Raw genomic sequence first — 23,758 nt, forward strand, 5'->3', positions numbered from 1 at the left:
CAGGTCGACGGGAAGACAACACGAGGGTTAAAGCTTATGTGGATTTCAGTCCGTCCATCCTCTTTTTTCATAACAGTCATCCATCCACACACAGTCAGTTCACCCTTTTTAAATGTTTGGGTGATTGGTGTTTATACCTTATATCAGATTTGGCCCTAACCACTTTGGTGCCCTAGGCAAGATTTCAGCTGTTTTTGTTTTTGTCGTTTTAATGCAACGTTCTTTTGGCGTTATTCAAGTTTTTTTTTTTTCCAGTTTTTGCACTTTTTTTTTTCTTTTCAGTGTATTTGTTGCGTTTTCCATTAGCCTATACTGCCTATGTCATGTTTTATATGCATGCTAATCACTGTGTGTCTTTCTGTTTAATTATGCATGCTGCATGTTTCTGTCCTCTTGCACGCTCTATCTCCTCTCTCCTCACGCACACAAACATACGTGAAAACACACACTGAATGGTGAACATCCAAACGAAATGAACTCAGATCCAAGTCATTAGAGGAGGAGAAGAGAGACAGGAGGATCTCGTGGGAGGTGAATGGAGAGGAGGAGAGGAGGAGGTCGACAGGAAAGAGACGTTTCTCTGCAGAGTTGCAGCGCAGGAGACACACTGTAGCCGGGGACACCAGGGAGTCCAGGTAAAGAGTCATAGATCCCAAATAGGGAATTCACAGATGATGGCAGACCATCCTTCTTCTTACTGTACAACCAGTTCACTTCTCCCAAGATAGAATTCCAAAATCCCCAAAAGCAGCAATAATAGACAATACCTTATTGATTTTTTAATGGAAATTATTTATTATTTTGTGTGGGTCAGAGGTCAGTTCCAACTTGTAGTCTGAAGGGGGGAGGGGGGGATGACTTACTGACCATGGGGTTAAACTTCTTCCAGCTGAATGATGTGTTCCCTGCTTTGAGGTGCAGTTTTTAACATGGGAATATCTGGTTGAATGGAAGCATTTATGAAATATTGGACCCAGTGGGCCCTATTTTAACGGTCTAAGCGCACAGCGTGAAGCGCATGATGCAGGTGCGTTTAGTAGGATGACCAGATGAGACTGGGTCAAATTTGAGACGGAGGGCAGTCCTCCCGGTACCTGCAGAGACGTTTTTTAGCTTTTTTAGCTACGTATTCATTGAGTCCCGGGACAGCCTGGAACTCCATTTCAACAGTGAATGAATGAAAAATAGCAACGCGTATTATCAGTGCAGCTAATGAGCAGCTGACGGGAGCTGGCTGCAGGACGACTCAGTCACTAACAGTTTTGAATATTCTATCAGACTGTAACTATCAGACTATAACTAGCCTACTCGAGAGTATGCTCTTGAGACTTTGCTCTAAGGTTTTTCAATTAGGGAGGGATTCGGAACAACTTTTCAGGACGTCTGGTCACCCTTAGGGTGTGTATGAATCCACTTTTGATAGTACACCGGGCGCATATTTCAAAAGCGTTGTACTTAATTCATAGGTGTGTTTTGGGCATAACATGCAATAAAACAATCAGAGTGTTAGCTCCCATTCCCTTTAAAAGCCAGATGCATTTGTACCTTGGTGCACTGCTATTATGATGGCGGATTTGCTAAGCACGAAGGAGAGATTTTCAGGACAAGAAAGTGATCTGGTCGTGCATGAAGTGATAGCGCGCGGGCAGATCATATTGATCACTATTCCACCAAAACTCCATGAGGTGAAGCAGGCATTGAAATAACAAAACACAGCGCTATTGACTTTAGACCAGGTTTTTGTTGGTTAAACGGCACGATCCCTTTCCGCCGCCTCAAGATAGCAATACGCCAAAAATGCACCTGAACACACCTCCCTGTAAGACCAGCACATCCATGGTCATGAGGAGTTAGAGAGAAGGTGGATATTTAGGAGGAGTCTTTTTGCATTATGGAAAATGTAGGATGCAGTCGTTTTTAACTGGAACCACACAACCATTTCATTTTAGCCACTGATTTTCACAGTTTCATTCTCCCAAATGTTACCCAGCTTGATGAAGGTGGAACTCTGAATGGCCATACACGTTAGTTGTTAAACAGCATTTCTGTCACCTGAAATAAAAATTGATAACAAGACTTAATCAAATTGTATAAACAGTTAAAAAAATACTTAAAGAATTTTTTTGAAATCTGAATGAATTATACATTTTTTAAAGCACATCACTTAAAAAATCGCTAACAAAAATGTAAAACCATAGTAGTAAAATGAAATAACACCTAAACTAAACAGTGCCAGGTAAAAGTCTTTCCAGTCCAACTGAGTTAAAATGAATAATTAAAGGATGGATAAAAATAAAAACTCCTGTTCTTTTTCTGTGCGCGCACACACACACACACACACACACACACACACACACACACACACACACGCACACACACGCACACACGCCCCTGACCAGTAGCAGTGCACTGACAGGGACAAATGAGCCTATCCCAGCAGTCCTCAGCTGGTCCAGAGGTGATGGAGTGCAGCTTATTAGCTGGGTAATGTATGGAGGTCTGGGACGAGGAGAGAGAGGGCCCCCGTCTTTATGGCCGCACCACAGATCAATCCAAACGGAACGTTAGAAAAGCACAGCCCCGCGGCCTTTGGCACACTTTCTAGAGTCAGAAGGCAGAGAGAGAGATAATTTAGTTTACTCAATGAATTGTATGTACTGTATGTATTCTTTTGTCCTCTAATTATTATTGAATTGTATTATCCTTGATGCTTTGGCAATATTTTGTTTCTGACATCCATGCCAATAAATCAATTTGAAAGTTGAGACAGAGAGAGGGAGCAGGACAGAGAGAGAGAGACAGAGAGATTGAGACAGAGTGAAGAGAGAGAGACAACGGGTGCAGGACAGAGAGCGAGAGACAGAGTGAAGAGAGACAGAGGGAGCAGGACAGAGAGAGAGAGAGAGAGACAGAGGGAGCAGGACAGAGAGAGAGAGAGAGGGAGACAGAGTGAAGAGAGACAGAGGGAGCAGGACAGAGAGAGAGAGAGAGAGACAGAGTGAAGAGAGACAGAGGGAGCAGGACAGAGAGAGAGAGAGAGAGTCAGAGTGAAGAGAGAAAGAGACAGACAGACAGAGAGAGACAGATGTGAAAGAGACAGTTGGTACTTGTTTGACTGATTGTTAGAAAAAAAAGTGATTCTCTTCTTTATTGAACATTTGTCAATTTGAGAAAAATCCCAAACATATGGCCAAAGGTATGTGGACACTCAAACATACAGTAATGGGATCAGTGAACAGTAAAATGCCAATTTGAATATTTTATTTTTTAAAGCAGACGGTGGTCGGTCAGTTTCAGAAGGCCTGTAATGTGGTTTCTCTATACAGTCATTCAGACAGGAGGTCAGCTTTTAGAGAGACAGGGGGAAGGAATTAATAATCTAAGGATGTACAAGGACGGCTTGCCTCAGGTTAGTGAGTGGATATTAATATCTGTATTCAGTGGATACTCCCCAATCTGCTCCAGGCCAGTTTGATGATAGGTTATGGAAGAGATGAATGGAAACAGAGGTGGCATTGACACTGCAACCCTTCTTACGTGTTCTTCTATTACCTTCCATGACTCTATTCTGTTCTTCGCCCTTACGTCCCGCCTGCTCGATATGCCTTTATGTCTGATACACTGCTCCTTATCTTTTTCATATAATTCACTGTACGATGCCCATGTCAGCTTTTTTACTTAAATCACTGTATTTGTTTGCATAATGTACTTAGTATCACTTCCCGTTGGGTGAAAATGGGATTTCAAAAGGTTGAACTTTCAGAATAAAACCCCACAAAAGGTACTTTTTCTTGGTGACATCTATACCATTTTTTTAATTGACAAAATATTGCTGGGCTGTAGTTTAGTTACAGTTCATCTTTTATAAAATGTATATACAATTATATGATTTGCACAATTTTTGTATTTTGTACACCATTGTTTGGCATTTTTTTTGTTACATTTGGTCCTTGTTTTCTGTACCTGTGTATGTCTGTGCCGTCCCCTCTGCATGTCTCAGATCCCTGCGACCCCTCCTTGCATGCATCCTGTGTTGTGACCGCCGGGACCCCCTCCGTCCTGCAGACCTGGATCCTCCCCTCCCATCCTCTCCCTCTGCTGCACGCCCTTCCTTAACCCCCCTACAGGGGGCGGTGGATAGGCCTCAAACCAGCTTCCCCCTTCCCAGTGGCTCACTGGATCCCCTGGGCCACAGGACTTCGGCTGTCAGGGGCCCACTGGGAGCGGGGGCTGTGGGTGACAGGGGCAGTATAGCTAGGCTGTCCTGCAGCACTTTGACCCCCTCCGAGGGGATGGAAATGCGGCAGCTCCTCCGAACCCCTAGGAGGCAGCATCCCGTGATGGGATGTTTACTGGCTTGTTTGAGAAGAGAAAACTTGAATACGTAATCCGATCATCAGCTCTGGACTGCTAGAACATTTAACCAGGGTGCTCTCTTTAGAACTAAATATCTTTCTCTAGAGAGCCGTAGCCCAAAAGACAGCACGATTATGTCACATCAAACCACACAACACTGTTTGAGTTATTTGATTGGATACGCCCCTTGTCTGTCATCATCATTTCCCTTCTTTGGGATCCCAGGTCTATACTGTTACTAAATGCACAAATGTGTGATTAAAGGAGACCTATCATGGAATGCTGTCTTAGTCAATATTAAATAAATTAATACATTAATTAATCCCTGTGGTCCTACATCCCACTAGTCCAACGTCCTTTTCTTTTGAAAAAAATAAACCCTCTGCTCCAACATCCCATTGTTCCAGCCATACCGGAGAAATGACATGGCACCCAGAGCCCCGCCCAGGTCAGTGGGAGTTGGTGGTCTAGTTACCCCAGAATAGGTGACTGTGAACTGGGTGCAGAGCCCCGCGAGCTGCTGGTCCACAGCTCTGTTCTGAAGGTGATAGAAAGCCACGCCTCCTGATTTGCATAGAAGAACTGGAAATAAATAGAGAGGGAAATTAAATCGTTAAGAAATAAAAGTCCACATAAATAAATAAATGAATATTTATGAAAATAAAGTCCATTGAAATAAATAAAAGTGGACTGATGACATAAAAGAACTACGAAATATTCAAAAGTAAAACCTTTAATACAATTTTTAACTAATTGATTTTTTTATTAATATTTACATTTATTTAATTATGTATGTATTTATTGACTCATTTATTTATTTCATGATGTATTTCAAAGGCATACTTATTTATTTATTCATTTATTTATGTATTTATTCAATATTGAATAAAATGGCATTCCATAACCTATTTCCTATTATACTGTATCTATAATGTTACATAGTGGGATGTTCATGTTTATTGTGGCCAAAGTTATTTAAAAGAAATCCCTGTGAGCCCAAACCTCAGATTTCCCACTGTTCTAAATGCTCCGGTTTCAACAGGTTTTTTTCTATTCCAAGTTTTTATAAATGGTCATTTCATTTCTCCCAAATTTCAGACAACATTCCTGCTGGAACATGTCCACTCATGTAATATCTGGTTTAGAAGACTTTGGCGACAGCAGAGCCCAGATGCTGAGACTCAGGAAAAACGGACCAATCAGAGCTCACCGTCTCAGACAGAGGGGAAATAAAGGTGCCATGGGCAGTATGAAAACAATACGGTGTTTTTTAGAGCATGTAAACATGTTCTAGTTGAAACAAAGAATACAAGGAAAAAATTTAAAATGGTAAACAACAGGTCTCCTTTAAACATAAATTCTCAAGTCAGTTTGAAATGTTACAATTATGATCATCTACCACTTCCGGTCAACCACTCTGTTTTTAAAGGTACAGTATAGAGGGAGTTACAGTGAACATCCCTGCTCCATTTACACCAGATCCCAATGTCACTGAGTGTGTCTTCTCTCTCCAGTCGGCAGCTGCGATCAGCGGGCCGCAACATGCTGAAGAGCTCCAGTGTGAGTGGAGAGATCTACACCCAGGAGCGCACCGACGGCAGCCAATCAGACACCGCTCTGGGTACGGTGGGCGGAGGCAGCAAGAAGAGACGCTCCAGCCTCAGCGCGCGGGTGGTGGCCATCGTCGGCAACCGTCGCAGCCGCAGCACTTCACAGATCAGTGGCCCTGGTGAGTTGCCATGGCAACCCTGACATAGCCTTTGGTGACTGTATATCCCATTAGTTAGGCTACTTGTAATATGTTGAAATTGAAAACTGAAACGCTTTTTGTCACATTTCAACGCTTTCATAGTCAATAAGCCTGATTTATATGACATTATACCTTACTTTTCAGTTAAATAAAAGCAGAAATTCTAAATTATTTTGACTAATAGTAGGCCTAGTATTATATCGTAATAGTATCGCAGACTTTTATATGTCAAAGTTTAGTCTGGATACAGTTTTGAAACCATTTTAAATTATTTTTTTTCATATGCTATAAAATGGAATAAAACATCTAAAGTTCAATGAAAATAATCATTCATTGTACCTGCGAAGCACATCCATACACCGTGGGCAATTTGGTTGAAACAAACCCATATTTCTGATATAAAAAAACTTTGAAAACAGGTCAAAATTGACCCACGGACAACACAACGTTCGAAGTACTGCACTAAATTATGAGACAGTGTTTCACATAACTCAACTCATTACTCATGCAGAAGATGTGTCCTAAGGAGCAGACTTTACTGAAGAAGCACGGAGTGGAAGTGCCCTTTTGTTCAGCACAAAAACAAACCTCTGCTGTCCTAGCGCCCTTTAAAAAAGACAAATAACAAAAATAATGTCTGGGAGAGTTTTAGAACATGGCGGCCGGCTGAGAGCCTCTCGTAGCTCAGCTCCCTGGCACACAACGGTGTCTGAGTCCAGCATGCACTTTTAACACAAGGGGGGGGGTGTGTGTGTGTGTGTGTGTGTGTGTGGGGGGGGGGGGGGGGGGGGGGGTGTAAGTCAGCATGATGAAAGCCAAACACTGTACTCCTCTTTCTTTGTAGTGGACATAAAAAGCTATTAGAGAACGTAAGACAACATAAAGCCTAATGTAGACAGGAAAGAGAGAGTAAGCAGAGACAGTGCAGAGATGAACCTTAATTTCCTCTTCATGATAGATGAGAGCAAAAGCAGGTTAGGGAGATTTCAGTGTGGTTAAAAGATCATTACTTTACATTGTATGGTAGGTTGTACTGTCCATTGCGCTGTTTAATCTAATCTGTTACATCTAATGCACATCAAATACAAGGCATGAAAAAAGGCTCAATAACGTGGCTACATTTTCTCTCTTTTGCACCATATATGCGAATATTTTTAGTCAGCCACACACTGTTGTTTGGGTTGTTTAGTGTTGATTAACAGATTCAACGAGACATGGGGGAGACTTTGGCCGTGCTGCAGAAAGAGAGATTACCGAGTCCCTAACTGGATCTGTAGGCTGTCCTGTAATTTTTGACTTTTTCAATCCCCCAGTGAATTGTTTGATGCTGTGTGTATGGAAAAGGCTTTAGCTCATTGATAAACGTGCTCTGGGAGCTGGTCCGTTTCTCTGTCATGTTTGTTGTTCTCTTACCACAACATGGGTTCAGGGGAATCTTTTCTTAATCTTTGATTTGCCATTTATTAAATAAAATGTTTTGTGGGAAAACAAAGATTTAAAGGGCACTGCACCGATTTTACAGCCTGACAAGCCAGACCCACATCAAGATGTTGGGTCTGGGGGTCTGGGAGCTCAGCATTGGCAAGGTTCAATCCGAGGGGCGGGACAAACGGTTGTCTTTTAAATTCCCTCTGCACACAATAGGATACCACTACAACCAACCAGAGCAACGCTGGTTGATAGATTAAACTTTTGCCATATCCGGTCGGTAAAACTCCGAACACACCTTCCTTTTTTAAGAATGACTTCCGTGCTTAACTCCTCTAAGTCTAAGGCTGAATCCCATTTCTCCATCTTACCCCTACCCCTACCCCTTACCCCTACCCCTTGGGCTCCTAGAGTTGCGGCCAAACCCGATTGGAAAGACCGATGTTTACTTGCAGCAGCAGCCATCTTCTTTGTTTTCAAGTAGCAGGAAATTCACGTGGAACTGTCTCAAATCTGCCGTCATTACATTAAGCCCGCCCACTGACTCTATACACGATGTGATTGGCCTGCCTAGAATTTGGTTTTTGAAGCTTGCAAGCCAACGGAGAGTTGCTAGACTGACCTTGGCTGTAAATTACATGTGTTACATGTGAGCTAGGGTGCATCTAGATTTCTAGGCTACCTATTTTACCCATGAAGTTCAGTTTACTGGTAATTGAGTTGTGGTACTATTTAACCAGTGAAAACAATTGCATAATGACTTCTGTGGCTCTGGAGAAACTTTCTAAAGTCGGTTTTGAGAGTACACAGTTATACCAGAAAGCCTGTGTCACAAACCGGAGGGGATGTGAAGTTTAAAGGACATGGTTGACTGATTCGGCTGACGTAGTTAAGTGTGAAATGACATATAGACACAGGGGGGCCATTGATCTTCTCATCAAACTATTGGCAAGTAAAGGAAAAAGGCATATTTACCTAAATTTCAAAACTATTCCTTTCAGAGTTTAAAAATACAGCCCTCCCCCTGTAGCTCACCCCTCTCTGTTCTAAGCCCCTCCCACCAGGCAAGCAAGGCCATGGGAATATGAACATGCTTCATTCAGTAACCTGTACGACCTGTATTTCAATCATCCCGATCGCAATTTTGATCCCGATGCCGGCATCTAAAGACATTTTTTTCAAGAATTACCATTCGGTTTTCTTTGCAAACTTTCCAGACGGGCCTGTAAAGCCCTTTGAGATGACGGACTGTTTATGTAGCTTCAGAGCCTCGAGCTCTGAAGCTACATAAACAGGAACTTGTGTTAGCCGAAGCCGAGCGCCTATAAGCTACTGATAGCAGAAGGCTAAACTATTAGCAATATTTTCCATCATCTCTGAAACACCTCACCGATATTGACACATATTTTATTGTGTGTTTTTGTCAGACTCTTTTTGGACTACTTTTTGACAAGTTGTTTTAGGTTGCTTTGCAGTGCTGCAACTTTTTCTGCAGGCTTTTCTGCCATTGAATCAGGCTTTACCCTTGAAGGGACCTGCATGTGACTCTGCATTTGTAGAACAGCGCACCTTTTCTGAAAAGACCTGTGATTGTTCAAAGTCTCCAATCACAGGCTAGATTGTCTCAAGCCTGAAAACAGAGCTAAGAGAAGTGCACACAAAAGTGCACACAATAAATTACAACGTGCTGAAAGGATGTTATGGAATTGTTGCCCAACAGTGCAGGACAAAAAGAGTGAGAGAGAGAGCGCATATGCACGTTTTGTCTGGTTAAATAAAAGTTGAAAAAATGACAACAACGTCCTGTCTGTTTACAACATTGTGATGTTTTCTGTGTCCCCCGTTTCATCCAGAGGGTAAGAGTAAGAAGGAGAAGGGTGCACCTATCCAAAGGAGCACAGAGACCGGCATGGCAGTAGAGCTGACCAGGAACATGAGCCGCCAGCCCAGCAAAGAGTCCAACAACGGCAGCATGAACAGCTGCAACTCTGAGGGAAAGTCAGTAAACCACACACTCCCCGCTTCGATCACTTTCCATCAACCATCTGCACACTCTCTACATCTACGTAACCTTTGTCATTGCTCTTCCTCTCAGGGCCTTTTCACACCTGCCTTAGTCAGTTCGGTTGAATCCAACCCGAACCGCTTTGTGCAGTTTGTTTGGGCAGGGGTAAACACTGCAATCAGACTCACTGCGGACCAAAACAACCAGAGCGAGAATACCTCTTTAAAGCGCTCTCTGTCCGGTTACATGAACTCTGGTACCCTTCGGTGCGCTTTGTTTGTGGTGAGAACACGATCCGACCTCGATCCGACCCGACTACCAGGTGTACGCCACAAGTTGGAGCTAAACTGTTTCTGTAGTCAGGTGTGCTTTGCAAACTGCGGCAGAGCATGCAAACTGCAGCAGGTTCAATGTTTATCTCACAGAAATACACTGCGGTCAAGCTCAAAACCACATTCAAACCAACCAACGTACACCGGAGTGAAAACGCCCTTAAAGGAGAATGCCAAATGAGAGGCCATTTATTTCTGTCTACTTCACATTTCCACCTGGGTTTTTAGGCTGCAATTAACTTCCGGGCAACATATCAATATAATATCAATTTTGGAAGTGTTTCTGGTTTTCAAAGATGGCGTTACAATAAAGTGATGTATGTTTCTGAACTTGTTAGACTGTTCTAGGTTTTCTATTATTTGCCGTTAACCACAGAGTCGTTATGTCCATGGTACTGATGACTATTAATCTAAATTGTTATTGTGAAAATATTTTGTGAAAGCACCAATAGTCAACGCTACAATTTCGCTGCAATATTGATATTGAGATAACGGCTCAAAACATATTGTGATATTTGATTTTCTCCGTATCGCCCAGCTCTAACTGCAATGTTTTATATATTTGATTTCCTTGGTTTCAAACTGCAAATGTTACATGCGGCCCTTTGCTGCATGTCATTCCCCACTCTCTCTCCCCTTTCATTTCTTCAGCAGTCCTGTCAATATAAGCTTAAAATGCCCCCCCCAAAAAATATAAAGCTACCGTAGCTGCTGTCCCACCCGACTCAACGTGGATGTGCCAGTAAAGTTTGCATGCCAAGATGTTTTCAGGGGTTATTTACAGGCATACACTTCCATCTCTGCATGTATGTGTCAAGTGGCTGACAATAAACAGAGTGTAATGTAATGAGTACGCTGTAAAAAAAGAAAGAGAAAAAAAAGACAAAAACAAATTGGGCTCAGTGAGGCGATGATAGAACACAAACTTTGACTCAATCAAATTACGGCCTGATGTTTTCTGTGATGGATTTGCTCGCTCGGCCGGTTTTCGAGAGGTTTTTCATGTTGTAAATAATGAGTGGCAGCAAATGAGTTCTCCTGAAGGCTGCCATATGAGCTCTGAAGTCTTAGAAAAGTGATCTTCAACATGGGGTCCGGGACCCATAGTTGCCAAATTATTAAAATAATTGCCAAAATTTTCCTATATCAAAAATGAAAATAAGTCTGAAAATATGTATTAACATAAATGCAACATTTTAATACCAAAGATAAATTGGCCTATTGGTGGAATAAAGTGATTTACACATTGAAGATAAGCTTAACTATGGTAGTCGTACAGTTACATTCTGCACAGTTTACTATGCAACTGAATTGTATACCATATATGCGTACGGGGCTCCTTACTTCGTCTCTCTTTCAGATTAGGGGTCCCTGGCCTAAAGACGTTGAAGACCCCTGTCATAGAGTTTGCAACTGTATGGTGCTCGGGGATTATTGTCGTAACTAATTCATGTTGTATGTGTTTTCTAAATTAGTTTGATCTTCTCTGGAGTCAATCTGGGTGCCAGCAGTCAGTTCAGTGACTTCCTGGATGGCCTGGGCCCGGCCCAGCTAGTGGGAAGGCAAACCCTGGCCACCCCCGCCATAGGTAACACACTCACAACACTCCTCCCTTTTAATCATTTTGGTGTTTTTTTTTTTCTCTTATGTTTGTTCATATATACAGTATATGCTGTATATATGTGTGTATGTATATGTGTGTATGTACTGTATACAGTATATACATATGTATATATACATACACACATATATACTGTATATATACTGTATATATGTTTGTATATATGTGTACAGTGTATATATGCACACGTATATATACGTGTATATATACAATATATAGTACTGTATATATATGTATGTATGTATGCATATATGTATGTATGTATGTATGCATATATGTATGCGTATATGTATGTGTATATATATGTACTGTATGTATATATGTATGTATTTGTGTACATACTGTATATATGTATGTATGTGTATATACTTTGTATATGTATGTATGTATATATATATCAGTATGTATATATGTATACATATGTGTATGTATGTACTGTATGTATATGTGTACTGTTGAATATGTGCACTGTATGCATATATGTATGTATGCATATGTACATGTACTGTTTGTATGTATGTATGTATGTATGTATGTATGTGTATATACTGTTATAATGTATGTGATATACGTTATATATGTAGCATGTGTATATACTGTATATATGTCTATGTATGTAATATATCAGTATGTATATATATGTGTATGTATTACTGTATAGTACTGTGCACTTAATGCAGATATGTGGTATGCATATGTACATGTACTGTTTGTATGTATGTATGTATGTATGTATGTGTATATACTGTATATATGTATGTATGTGTATATACTGTATATATGTATGCATGTGTATATACTGTATATATGTCTATGTATGTATATATATCAGTATGTATATATATGTGTATGTATGTACTGTATGTATATGTGTACTGTATGTATATGTGCACTGCATGCATATATGTATGTATGTACATATGTATGTATGCATATGTACATGTACTGTATGTATGTATGTATGTGTATATACTGTATATATGTATGTATGTGTATATGCAAATTATTAATATTGATTTATTCACTTTCATGTCTACTATGTATTGGATATTACTTTTGCATACATTTACATATATCGCTTATATTTTATTTCTCCTTTTATTAATATTTATTCAGCAGTTTTCTGAAATATTTTCTTTCTTTGTGAAGTTACAGTAAAACAAGATAAGAAAGGCCTTCATTTAGTCCCCAGGGAGGACATTCAAGTGAATTGAAATAGAATGAGAATAAGAAGAGAATAAAAATAATAATAATAATACATTTTTCACTTCACTGTGTTTCCCAGGTGACATCCAGATCGGTATGATGGAGAAAAAGGGTCAGCTGGAGGTGGAAGTTATCAGAGCTCGAGGACTGGTACAAAAACCTGGATCCAAATCCCTCCCTGGTGAGAACCTGAACCACAACTGAGATACAGAAGAACAACTAATCTCTCCCTCCCTCTCCAGACACCAGTCATACGCTAGTCTGGCATTGCCAGACCTTCCTCCACAGCGTTGCGGAGGAGGGTCTGGCTAGTCCACACAGCACCCCAGGATGGGAGGAAAACGTGCTCTTGTTTATTGGCATTTCTTTAAACCAATCACAATCGTTTTGGGCGGTGCTAAGCACCGGACACAATGATGGTGCCTATGCAAAATAGCCTCGGGAAGGAACTTGTTTTGGTGGAACATGTACGTTCAAAAGGTGTTTTAGTCATGCAACAGAAAACTCCCATGCATAGTCCTCATGAATCCACCGAAGTTTAGACTGCCAACACAAAGAAAGCGGAAGGTAGCGGACATTTAGCTGAAAATGAATGCTCTCCTGCAGAATGTCCGGCGGCAACGGAGCAATCCTGTAAATGAAACATTGTCGATATAGACTTGTCATACACTGACTCTTTACAATATTTTGTGATATACACCTCACATCCAGTGAAATCCAAAGCTTGCTCTGTGCTTTCCCTTCCCACAAAGATAGAAGCAGCTGTGAGATCTGATCTAAATTATAGTGGTAGAATCGCTGTGTTCCTCACTAACGGCTATTTTATTGCTTTGTCTCTGTCTTCAGCTCCATATGTCAAGGTCTATCTGCTGAATAATGGAGCGTACGTAGCCAAAAAGAAAACCAAGATTGCACGGAAAACACTTGACCCACTGTACCAGCAAGTACTGCTATTCGAGGAGAGCCCACAGGGTAAAGTCTTACAGGTGAGACCGCGATTTATTACTTGTCAGCGCAAAGGTTTTCAAAATTCCTCATGAAAAAATGTGTTCTAGCAGGAGGACTTAGACTCTGTAATTTGACAGAAAAGATTTTGAGGTAACACTAACTACACACTGTGAAGCATTAGTTAAGTATCAGTATGTAATTCATTCACCATTTACATAAAGCATTGTTGCTACATTATTACACATTTGTATGGTATTCATAAACACAGTCCATGTTTTATTCTTAATAAATCACCTTGTCTATAATAGAACAGAATGCCTTTATTGTCATTATACTCGTGTGCAATACCTGTGCAACGAGATTGAAGCAACCAACAAGAAGGAATATCACGTGGAATAAAATAAAAAATATAAAATATAAGTAGTGCAAAAGTAAAGGGGGGGAGGTGCACACTTCCAGAGACAACTGTATACATATATACAAAAATAAATTAAAATTACAAAATATATATACTGTGATTGATGACTGTACTTTCCTACTTTATGAATGATGGATTCTAAATTAGGTTTAACAAAAATTACAAACCAGTTATTTAGGAATTGTAAATGATTAAAGTCAAAAGATCATTAAAAAAGTGTAAGTAAATGATTACCAAACTATTTAGAGGTACATGTATGCATGCATTTACACATATAAGGATTTAGACATGCGCTAATGGTCAGTTAGTGTGTTTTATAAAAAGTTTTTACATTTTGTAATATTGCTTTTTGAGTGGAAGTGTTGTCAAACATTGCTTGTCCTCAGAGGGTTAACTAATGCTAAACATAGTGTGTAGTTATTCTAAAGTGTTACCCGATGATTTTCCTTCAGGTGATTGTATGGGGAGACTACGGCCGCATGGACCATAAAAGCTTCATGGGAGTTGCACAAATCCTAATGGAGGAACTGGACTTATCAAGCACAGTCATTGGTTGGTACAAGTTGTTCCCACCGTCGTCCTTGGTGGATCCGACACTTGCCTCCATAACGCGGCGGGCTTCCCAGTCGTCACTCGACAGTTCCTCCGGACCTCCTGGGGTCCGATCCTAGTGGACCAACAGCTCTACACCGCTCCAACCAGTAACAAACTCATGAAACGCACTGTAGAGAGATATAAACAAACACACACACACAAAAAAAGATGGCAGAAATGCAGAACATCTACAATCAGAAACAGTCGCAACGAGAAAGCTTTGTTGAGATCTGACAATCACTCCTGTCGCGCTTCATTTTAGTCTGCTGTAGGGAGCGCCACATTTCAGTGTTTCATATTCATTCAGAAAAAAAATCGTATCGTTTTTTTCTCTGTGTATGCTGAGGAAGCAGGGCCGTCGACAGACAACAAGCAGTAGCTCTCGACACGGGAGATGGAAAAAAAGTGTCAGAGAATCAAATGAAGCAGGGTGATTTTTAACTGAATCAACAATAAGCAAAGAAATGTACGTAAGCATCGGAATGTATGGACTCGAGACAGTCACCCTCCACACCTGCAGGGGGCGCAGTCCTCTCTGCAGTGGCCTCCTCCAGAACCCCGACAGACTGCCGGCACTCCTGCCCCCAGGACATGTTTCTTTTCCTAGGACGGTGAAGGCATGACCCGCCCTACTCTGCCTCTGATTGGCTTACCGTGTTATTGTTATAGTGCGTTCCATTTGTACTCGGAAGTCTGATTTTTTTTTCGAGGTCAAAGTTGGTAACACGTCCCCCTGACCTCGGATTTAGAAGCTGGGAACTCGGACAACCTTGCAGTACCCCAAGCTCAAAATCCAACATGGATGAACCCTGTGCATCAACAGTTGTGAAAGCTGTAGTATCATACAGTTATCAGCTCTGTCTTAGTTGCGTCTCACTAAATCAGTTGGACACACAATACTGTCCAACTTCTATCCGTGGACATGTTGCACAATGCATTCTCATGAACCGGTCCGTATAATATTGTACAAAAATGTATGCACACCAAAACGTATGATATCATACAAAATTAGGAAGCCCCAAAACAACCAGTTAAGATTAGGAAAAAGATCGTGGTTTGGATTAAAATACTCCAAAGGAATACGCATTTCCTGGGTGAAGCGAACTCCGCTCCATGGCTTGAAAGTCCTGTTTGTTAACGCCCACCCATCCGCCAGATGCGTTCTTATACAGCAGCGGCCAGTGTAGTCAACATAGAAAAAAACTCCCAAAAAACATGGAATGCTTACGAATTACAGTGCTTATCTTTTTGTCGCTTTTTGAACGAATGGTTCATGAGAACAGGCTGTTGCACGCTCGAAAAACAGCACAATCTGTTTTTATCAACAGGCATTGCTAACAATGGCTAACCTGGATAGAGCTAACCCCACAATGAAAAATCCGACTTGTAAACGGAACACATTCAACCCGGGTGTGACATCATTCCCAGGTCAATGGAACCCCCCTCAGCGCTGAGTAGTTTCCTGTACCTGTGTCACATGAGTCTCGCCACGGCCACGCCTCTCAGGAGACTGGCAACAGGTCCGTGTGGAGTGATTCCAATAGGAGAAGTGAACGTAAAAAACAGATTACGAGCAATTCTTTCTTTCCCATTGTCACCCAAATAAATATTGGACCGATTTTTCAAAAGCCAACGACTCTTGATCATTCTGACACTAAAATGGAAACTTTCAGATGGACAAATTAGAAGGAAATTAACTTTGTTTGAGACCTGTTTCAGCATCTGAAACAAACTCTCGAGAGATCTGGCAACATGTGTAATGCACTCTATCTTTAGTCGTAGAGAATCTTTGACCTAACCGATCCAACCAACGATGCTTACGAATGAGTACTATCCAATCAGAGGCGGAGGAGGCATCACCACCCTTGGAAAACGCAAATGTGCTGCCCCCCAGGCAGGGTGCTCCCACGTGGGGTGTTCAGTCTGGAAGCACAGGGCCTTCTTCTGGTGCCTAGACCTTGGAGCCACATCACTGGTCTCTCTCTCTCTCTCTCTCTCTCTCTCTCTCTCTCTCTCTCTCTCTCTCTCTCTCTCTGTCAAAAAATCTTCTTTTCAGTATGTTTACCGTGGCTGCTCTGAAGCCACACTGTTTTAGCGTGTTTGCTTTGTCGTTCATTTCTTTCCCCTTGTTATTACTGGCACAAAATGTTTTTTACAGTGCGTAAAATGCTCATGATAATGTTGTCAGTCTGGTGTGTGCATGGAGAGGAAAAAACTAAACACAAGAGATAAAAAAAGGATACAAAAACTGTTAAATGTCTGCAAGGGGGGACTGGTGATGAGGACACAGCTTAGATTTTTACACTGCACAGTGAGATTAGCGTGCAGCGTTGTTTTCCTTGTTCCATTACTGGCAAACGTCCAGGCCAGTCGTCTTTGTATAGATGTACATTAGGCCTCCCAGGAGGTTGACTAATAAATGAAATTCAAGTCACTTTAAAATATCACAAGGGTTCACCATCACCGTAAATCAAAAACTTAGCGAGATAGAACCGTCTAGATTTTTCATTCCATCGCCGCAGCACGTTTTAATCCAACCCTTTAGTTTACATTGTTTTGAAAATTCAAACACAAGCACAAGAGCTTGACTTTTTTTACAACAAAAAGTTTAACTTTTTGAAAAAAAAACACATATTCCAAAAAAAAGAGAAAAAAAAGGGAAAAAAGCAACAATCCCCGTCACTGGTTCCATTCTATTCCGTGTCCCGTTGTTAGGAAACTGACAGACAAACAGAAAGAGAAGCTCCCAGTGTTCCCTATGTGCATCACTGGGATTGAAAGTAACCAATCAGACTGCTCTGTCGGGACACCAACACCTATGCTCATCCACCGTTTCGGCCTGCAGACTCCTCCCACCAGGAAAAAAGGCGGGGCCAGCATGACTTTGGAACCTGATCCGAGCTGCATGCACATTTTTTGTAAAACAAAACAGATACAGTAAAAAAACAAAAAACAAATAGATAACTGAACTAGATACGTGTGTTAGTTCCACATACTGTAGGGCCGCTTGTATGTTGCATGCAGTTGTACAGTTTGCTCGTACTTGAATATTAAAGAGATAAAACCAAGAAACCGAAGCCATTCCCATTACGCAAAAGACATTTGCACTCAACTGCAATCAATTCCACATCCCTCAGTCCGGTGCTGAATGTCTCTCGAACTAAATCCCAAGATTTCATTGATGTCTTTTCCTCGTCCCCTCCGGAAGATGTACAGTAGTACTGCGCAGACCTCACAGCCCCTCTTACTGTTATTCCACACCATAGTATACCTCCAAGGGGCTGAGAGGATGTATGAATAAATATGTACAAATCAGATCCACTTCTATGGAAATATGAATTATGTTCCAACATAATGATTTCAGATACGCTAACACATGAAACTGTTATGTTATATAAAGAGTAAACGCAGATGCACAGAGAGTCATACACTGTAAATACTCAACAGCCATTCCCTGGGTTTTTATTGGGTTCAGTGATATTTGCAAAAAGGGCCTAATGAGTAGCGAGTAATACGTCATAGGGACCATGCAGCGGGACAACGCAAGACGATGGTCTCGTGTCACACACTGGCCGGGTTTAAACTACAGGTGTACCACTAAAGGTTGTCGTCTGAACACTTCTTTGTGCTTCAAACCCAATGTCTGAACCCCCCCCCCCCCCTCCCAGCCATGTTCAGTCCCTCTTCTGAAGAGTTAACTTTTCTTTTCATCGTCTGGTAAAGCTGGTTTTTCCTTTTCTTTTTCTTTTTTTTCTTTGTCAGTATTACAACAGGAAAAAAAAAAAAGATTTGCTGATTGTTTACAACTTCTGTGTTCCACTGAAACAAAAAGAAAATTCGAAAAAAGTAAAGCATTCACTGCAACATTACTTGTTTGTATAACAGATGTGGCTCAAATGATGTGTATGTTTTATTTAAAAAAAAAAAAAAAGTTAATTTTTATTATTTACAAATAAAAAGAATGTGTGGAAGAAAAGTGCTTCTCGACTCGCCTTTCATTTCAATGCCCATCCCCCCCCCCCCCCACCCCCCCCCCCCCCCCCCCCCCCCCCCCTCCAAATCTCTGAGTTAAAAAAGCCAAATCCCGTTTTATCATGTTTATGATTCTCTGAGCCTGCAGTTACCTTTGACATCATGTCAAAAGGTCAGTGTCAAAATGGGATCTGCTGCCATGTTTGTGGGAAAGTTCATGTTTTCCTTTGTCCCATAAACGTCCTCAGTCAATGCTTCGCTTGTATGGCTCGGCAAAGCAGCGCCTCCTTAAATTAAGGAGATCAATTCAGAGCCTAAAGTCACAAGACCATCACAAGCGATGGAAGAAGTTATTCAGTTCCTTTACTTAAGTAAAAGTACTAATACCACAACGTGGGATTTCTGTCTGATGTGCGCTAGTCTATGTCCTGCAGGATGTAAACGCCTTCTCTGCTATTTGGTTCATGTTTAGTTGCCACTTTGTGCAATAAAATGGTTAATTTCTGCTGTGCAGAGCCAATGCAAAATAAATGTTAGCCTGAATAGGTTAAAATGAACAGGTTTTTATGTCTTTATCGTTGTGTAAAAACGTTTTAGACCGATCCTTGTTGGTTGAGCATGCTGAGTAGACAGTACTGCTTTTGCTGTTGTAATGCAGTATGTTGGAAGGTAACATTGTTGCTTTCTTTTTCAGTTTGTCCTTTTTGCTACTTCTACGTCTTTTTGAAACTGGCCCACTCACTTTTGTACTGGCCTGCCCAAAATACTATTTCTGACTACGCCACTGGGATGGGATGGTTGTGTCAGAAAACGCAGCGCTTTCAATCCAGGGAAGTTTGCTTACCGTGGAAAACAAAATACTTTTACCCAGGAAACGCTCCTGTTGCTGAGAAGTGTTTTAATCCAAACCATGATCCTTTCCCTAAACTCGACAAGTCATTTTTGTGCCTAAACTTGTCGTCACCGCATTACGCTAAAATTTCTGTCGGCCAAACTCAACTGCCACAGCCCTTGAAAAGCCGTCATCTCGCGGTGCCGTGGACCCGGCTCACAGTCCCCTAACGGCCGCGGATACGACCGATAGCACACGGAGCTCTGTAGCCGGCGTCACATGATCAGCCAGAAGTCCCCTGATATCTTAGGATATCATACAAATTGCTGTGTATACATTTTTCATACAATATCATACAAAACCCGTTTATGAGAATGCGTTAGCTCAAGATACAACACAAAGAAAGCGGAAGGTAACGGACACCTGGCCAAAAAGCGTGTCAACCGGTGGAATTCGCCGTGGCAACGGAGCAATCCCGGAAGTGGAACGTCGTGGATATAGACTAGATTCAGACCTGTTACTGCGCATTCAACCTTTGCAATAAAGACACCTTTAAACCTGCCTCTCTCAGTCTCATGTTTAGTCTCAGTGTTTTTTCTCAGAACACTGCAACCTAACATTGAATCATTTTAAGATCTTTAATCACCCTTAAGATAGTCTTGCGGTCGGATTAGTGTTACTTATCGGTTATATAGAGCCTTCCCTTTCTTCCTGCACATTTAAAGTGATGAATTGTGTCTATTTTTGTAATGGATAATTCTAATTAAGGCCGGGCTGCTGCACTCATTCTACCCATACTCTGCTAATGAGTGATCATTATGATCCGCTACAAGCAAGGCTGTGCTTCCATTCCTAGATCATTGCTGCTTTTACTATCATTTTCATCCTTTCACAGACTGGATGCTCTTCTCTCTCTACGTAGCTTTTGAGTGAGGTACATTTCCGGAGAGCAAGTGTTTGATTATTTACTATTGATTGATAAAAGCACATGGCAGCCGTGTACTACAACATTATAACACCATGAGTCATTGCTTCGCGTGCTGCTACAGTGGCTCTTAGTGAACAGGAAGTTCAACCAAAACGGCCTCATGTGTGACCTCACATATGATATAGTGCAGCAGAGGGCTTGGGAGATTTATGTCCCACATCCTCTCATTAAATAAGCAGAGGGCCCCCCGAAACAACATCTGCAGGCAATCTTGACTAACCCTCCCACCAGCGCTGCCGTGCCACCCCCATTTCCCCCAGCGTCACAGCATCAGGGGTCAGGACCCCAGAGTACAAAGTGTGGATACGGAGCGCGGTGGAAAGGAGAACCGCCGATCACACATGTCAGAGGCCACAGGGAAATTTCCACGCTGCTCCCAGGAAATGGGTTAATCTTTCTAATTTAAAAAAATATATATATTATCCATGGAGATGATCTTCCAAAAGAAAGAGGGTGAAAAGAAAAGTAAGCAAACAGAAACTTTGGGAAAGAAATAATATCTAATGTCTCCTGATGTGAGAAAAAAAAAAAGGCTGTTTACTTTAAGATGCGTTCAACGTGAGGCTGTATGTCTCCGCTTGTTGCGTGACGGGGGCCGTATAGACACAACTGTGCAATATGAATTTCTTTTTTTGGCAGTTATCTTTTATTTCATTACAAATGGTGCAATACACAACAAAGTTTTCAACCTTTTAACATGCATTTGTTGACGTTGAGTAGTGCATGTGAGTTAACGTGTGTGAACGTGACATGTTTTGGACAGGTATAGTTAATGTGTATATTTCCTGTATTTTTAAAGGATATTGTTGAGCACCGTCTCAGGTAGTGCACCTGAATCTCTTTGGATGTAAATGCAATGACAATTAAGGAATCTAATCTTATCTTATTTTCATTTTTAATATTCTCCAATCTTCATGGTGATGACCTTCCAAAAGAAAGTGTGTGAAAAGAAAAGTAAGCATAAAACCTTTCCCCAAACCTTGGGGAAAAAAAAAATATCTATGTTGAATTATGCCTCCTCACCTAAAAAAGACTGTATTGCGTCACTAATGTCTCTACTTGTTGCATGACGGGGTGCACGTGCTTGTTGCAGGAAACCAACTCATCCTGTGACTAGATTTGCTGATAACTGCACCGTCTGTAATCTGACTACTGCTTTCTCTCAAAAGGAACAAGAGGAAATGTAGTTCCCTTCCAACAGTTAGTGTACATTTCAGCACAGTTTCTTTCATGTTTTAAATTAAAACATAGGGCAAAAGGAACATTAACTATCAGAAGGTATTCATATGACATAATCACATACACTTTACCCTTCTGTTTCTCCAATTTGTAAAAAGATCAGATAATGGTACCAAGAGCCTGGGTCTGTCTGAGTTTTCCCACTAAAAAGGAGTTTTTCCTCACCATTGTTGCTCTAATTTCTTACTCTTGGGGGAATTACTGGAATTGTTGGGTCCTTGTAAATTATAGAGTGTGGTTTAGACCTGTGAAGTGTCTTTAGATAACTCTTGTTATGATTTGATACTATAAATACATGGTTATGACAAAAAAAAAACAATTCTTAAGGACAGGAAAACATCAAATCCATCATGTTTCAGAAACTGGCTACATGGACTTGTTTCAGTGCTGCTCAAAACATCAGCACACATGGGAAGACTCCTGGGTCCCCTTTTTAAATAATATCTGGACCCAATTTGATTCTACTTTTATTTCTGCGTACTTGCACTGATTTTGATCTGTCCAATCTGAGTTTGCTGTTGCACGACTAAAACAACTTTTAAACATACACATGGCCCACCAAAACAAGTTACTTCCAAGCCTCTTTTGCAGCGGCAACGCCCAAGATGATTCTGATTGGTTTAAAGAAATGCCAATAAACCAGAACACATTTTCCTCCCATCCCTGAATGTTCTGTGGAGTAGCCAGACTCTGGCAAAGCAAGACTACAATGAATGAAACAGTTTAACCCAAGGCCCTTCAATTACAAAACAAACCCCAACTCACAGTCCACTCATGAGAGCTGATCGAAAGAACTAAAAGTAAGTAAACATTGAGTAAAGAATAAACTTTCATGCTTAACTCCTAGACTTTGATTTACATTTTCACCATATATTAAGCCGGAAATATTTGGTACCTTTGGAAACATTGAGATCTCCACCAAAATGTAAAATCAAATTCTCAGAGTGAAGAGACTATCTCTCCACCGTTACATATTCCATATGTACGGAGATGATCCCCCTAAGGTCAGGTACGTGCATACTTCTTTAAGACACACCGCCTTGCCCGGCCACGCCCTAAAAAAGAACCTGTGCTGGCGTGGAATCTCTGATAGTTTGATCAGAACGTCCCTGAGCAGCCCACAGCTGGAGAGCTAGTCTCTTATCTCAGAGATCCAAGGTTACAACGTAACCAAGCGTTCTCTGGGTTTGGACACTTTGGCTGCATAGCATCAGTTAGTGTGACTACAAGCAGTCTTTTATAAAGTACTTGAAAGCAATACTTGAGTAAAAGTACGTATAAGTAGGCCTATTTTGGCCGCCTGGTTAGCTCACCTGGTAGAACGTGCGCCCATACACAGAGACTCAGTCCTCACGACAGCGGTCACAGCGGTTCAGTTCCGACCTGTGGCCCTTTGCGGCATGTCATTCCCCCTCTCTCTCCCCTTTCATGTCTTTAACTGTCCTCTCACATAAAGGCCTGAAATACAAGAAACAAACCAAAAGGTATCTTACCAGAAAATGACTTAGGTAGAAGTTAAAGTCACCTTATTAAATTTCTTGAGTAAAAGTCTTAAAGTATCTGATATTTACAATACTTTAGTATCAACCGTAATTGTATGATATGAATCGTAATTAACTATGAAAAGTCAAACTAAAAGTAACTGATTATGAATTGCATGGTGACTTCCTCTTAGTGAAGCATAATATTCGGGGTCACCACACCTTCTTAAACATCATACTCAAAGTCTGACATCAATCAACAGAAAAACAGAAACAGAACTTTCATTTTTTGTTCACTCCAACATGAGAAAACGTTTCTTGCAAGAAAGGAGTAACAAAGATATAATGCCTAGGGGAAATGTAGAGGAGTAAAAGTATACATTTCATTTAGGATATGTAGTGAAGTAAAAAAAAAACAGCAAGAAGCAGAAAGAAAGAAACCACTGAGAGCAAAAGTGAGGATTTGCATCAAAAACCATGTGTTCAAAGGCTGTCTGGCACTGCAGCTACCAGTAGATGGCGTAGTTTGTTGGAAGACAGAGGGAGTCGCTCAGCAACTGCTCTTAGATAGATAGATAGATAGATAGA

At 41.1% G+C, this 23,758-nt stretch overlaps 1 protein-coding gene and 1 long non-coding RNA gene across 29 annotated transcripts in view; one reads left to right on the forward strand and one right to left on the reverse strand.

Annotated features, from left to right (window-relative positions):
- Nucleotides 1–17,604, forward strand: part of rims1b (regulating synaptic membrane exocytosis 1b) — a 174,675-nt gene extending 157,071 nt beyond the window's left edge. For 26 of the 28 annotated variants that reach the window (XM_032526711.1, XM_032526701.1, XM_032526759.1 and 23 more), the window contains 7 exons: nt 483–635; nt 5,871–6,085; nt 9,388–9,532; nt 11,347–11,459; nt 12,778–12,879; nt 13,545–13,684; nt 14,517–17,604. In XM_032526711.1, the coding sequence (XP_032382602.1) occupies nt 483–635; nt 5,871–6,085; nt 9,388–9,532; nt 11,347–11,459; nt 12,778–12,879; nt 13,545–13,684; nt 14,517–14,735 (1,087 nt within the window). In that variant the 3' untranslated portion in view covers nt 14,736–17,604. Of the gene's footprint in view, nt 1–482; nt 636–5,870; nt 6,086–7,001; nt 7,081–9,387; nt 9,533–11,346; nt 11,460–12,777; nt 12,880–13,544; nt 13,685–14,516 lie in introns of those variants that run through there. The other 2 variants (XM_032526785.1, XM_032526926.1) reach the window with 2 other exon arrangements.
- A 1,718-nt stretch (nt 17,605–19,322) lies between these two features.
- Nucleotides 19,323–23,758, reverse strand: part of LOC116696683 (uncharacterized) — a 15,452-nt gene continuing 11,016 nt past the window's right edge. The window contains exons 2-3 of the long non-coding RNA XR_004333804.1: nt 20,021–20,026; nt 19,323–19,414 (exon numbers count right to left, since the gene is read on the reverse strand). This is a non-coding gene — a long non-coding RNA (uncharacterized LOC116696683). The remainder of the gene's footprint in view (nt 19,415–20,020; nt 20,027–23,758) is intronic.

The sequence above is a fragment of the Etheostoma spectabile genome, chromosome 2 (genome assembly GCF_008692095.1).
Source record: "Etheostoma spectabile isolate EspeVRDwgs_2016 chromosome 2, UIUC_Espe_1.0, whole genome shotgun sequence".
In the NCBI taxonomy this organism is placed as follows: domain Eukaryota; kingdom Metazoa; phylum Chordata; class Actinopteri; order Perciformes; family Percidae; genus Etheostoma; species Etheostoma spectabile.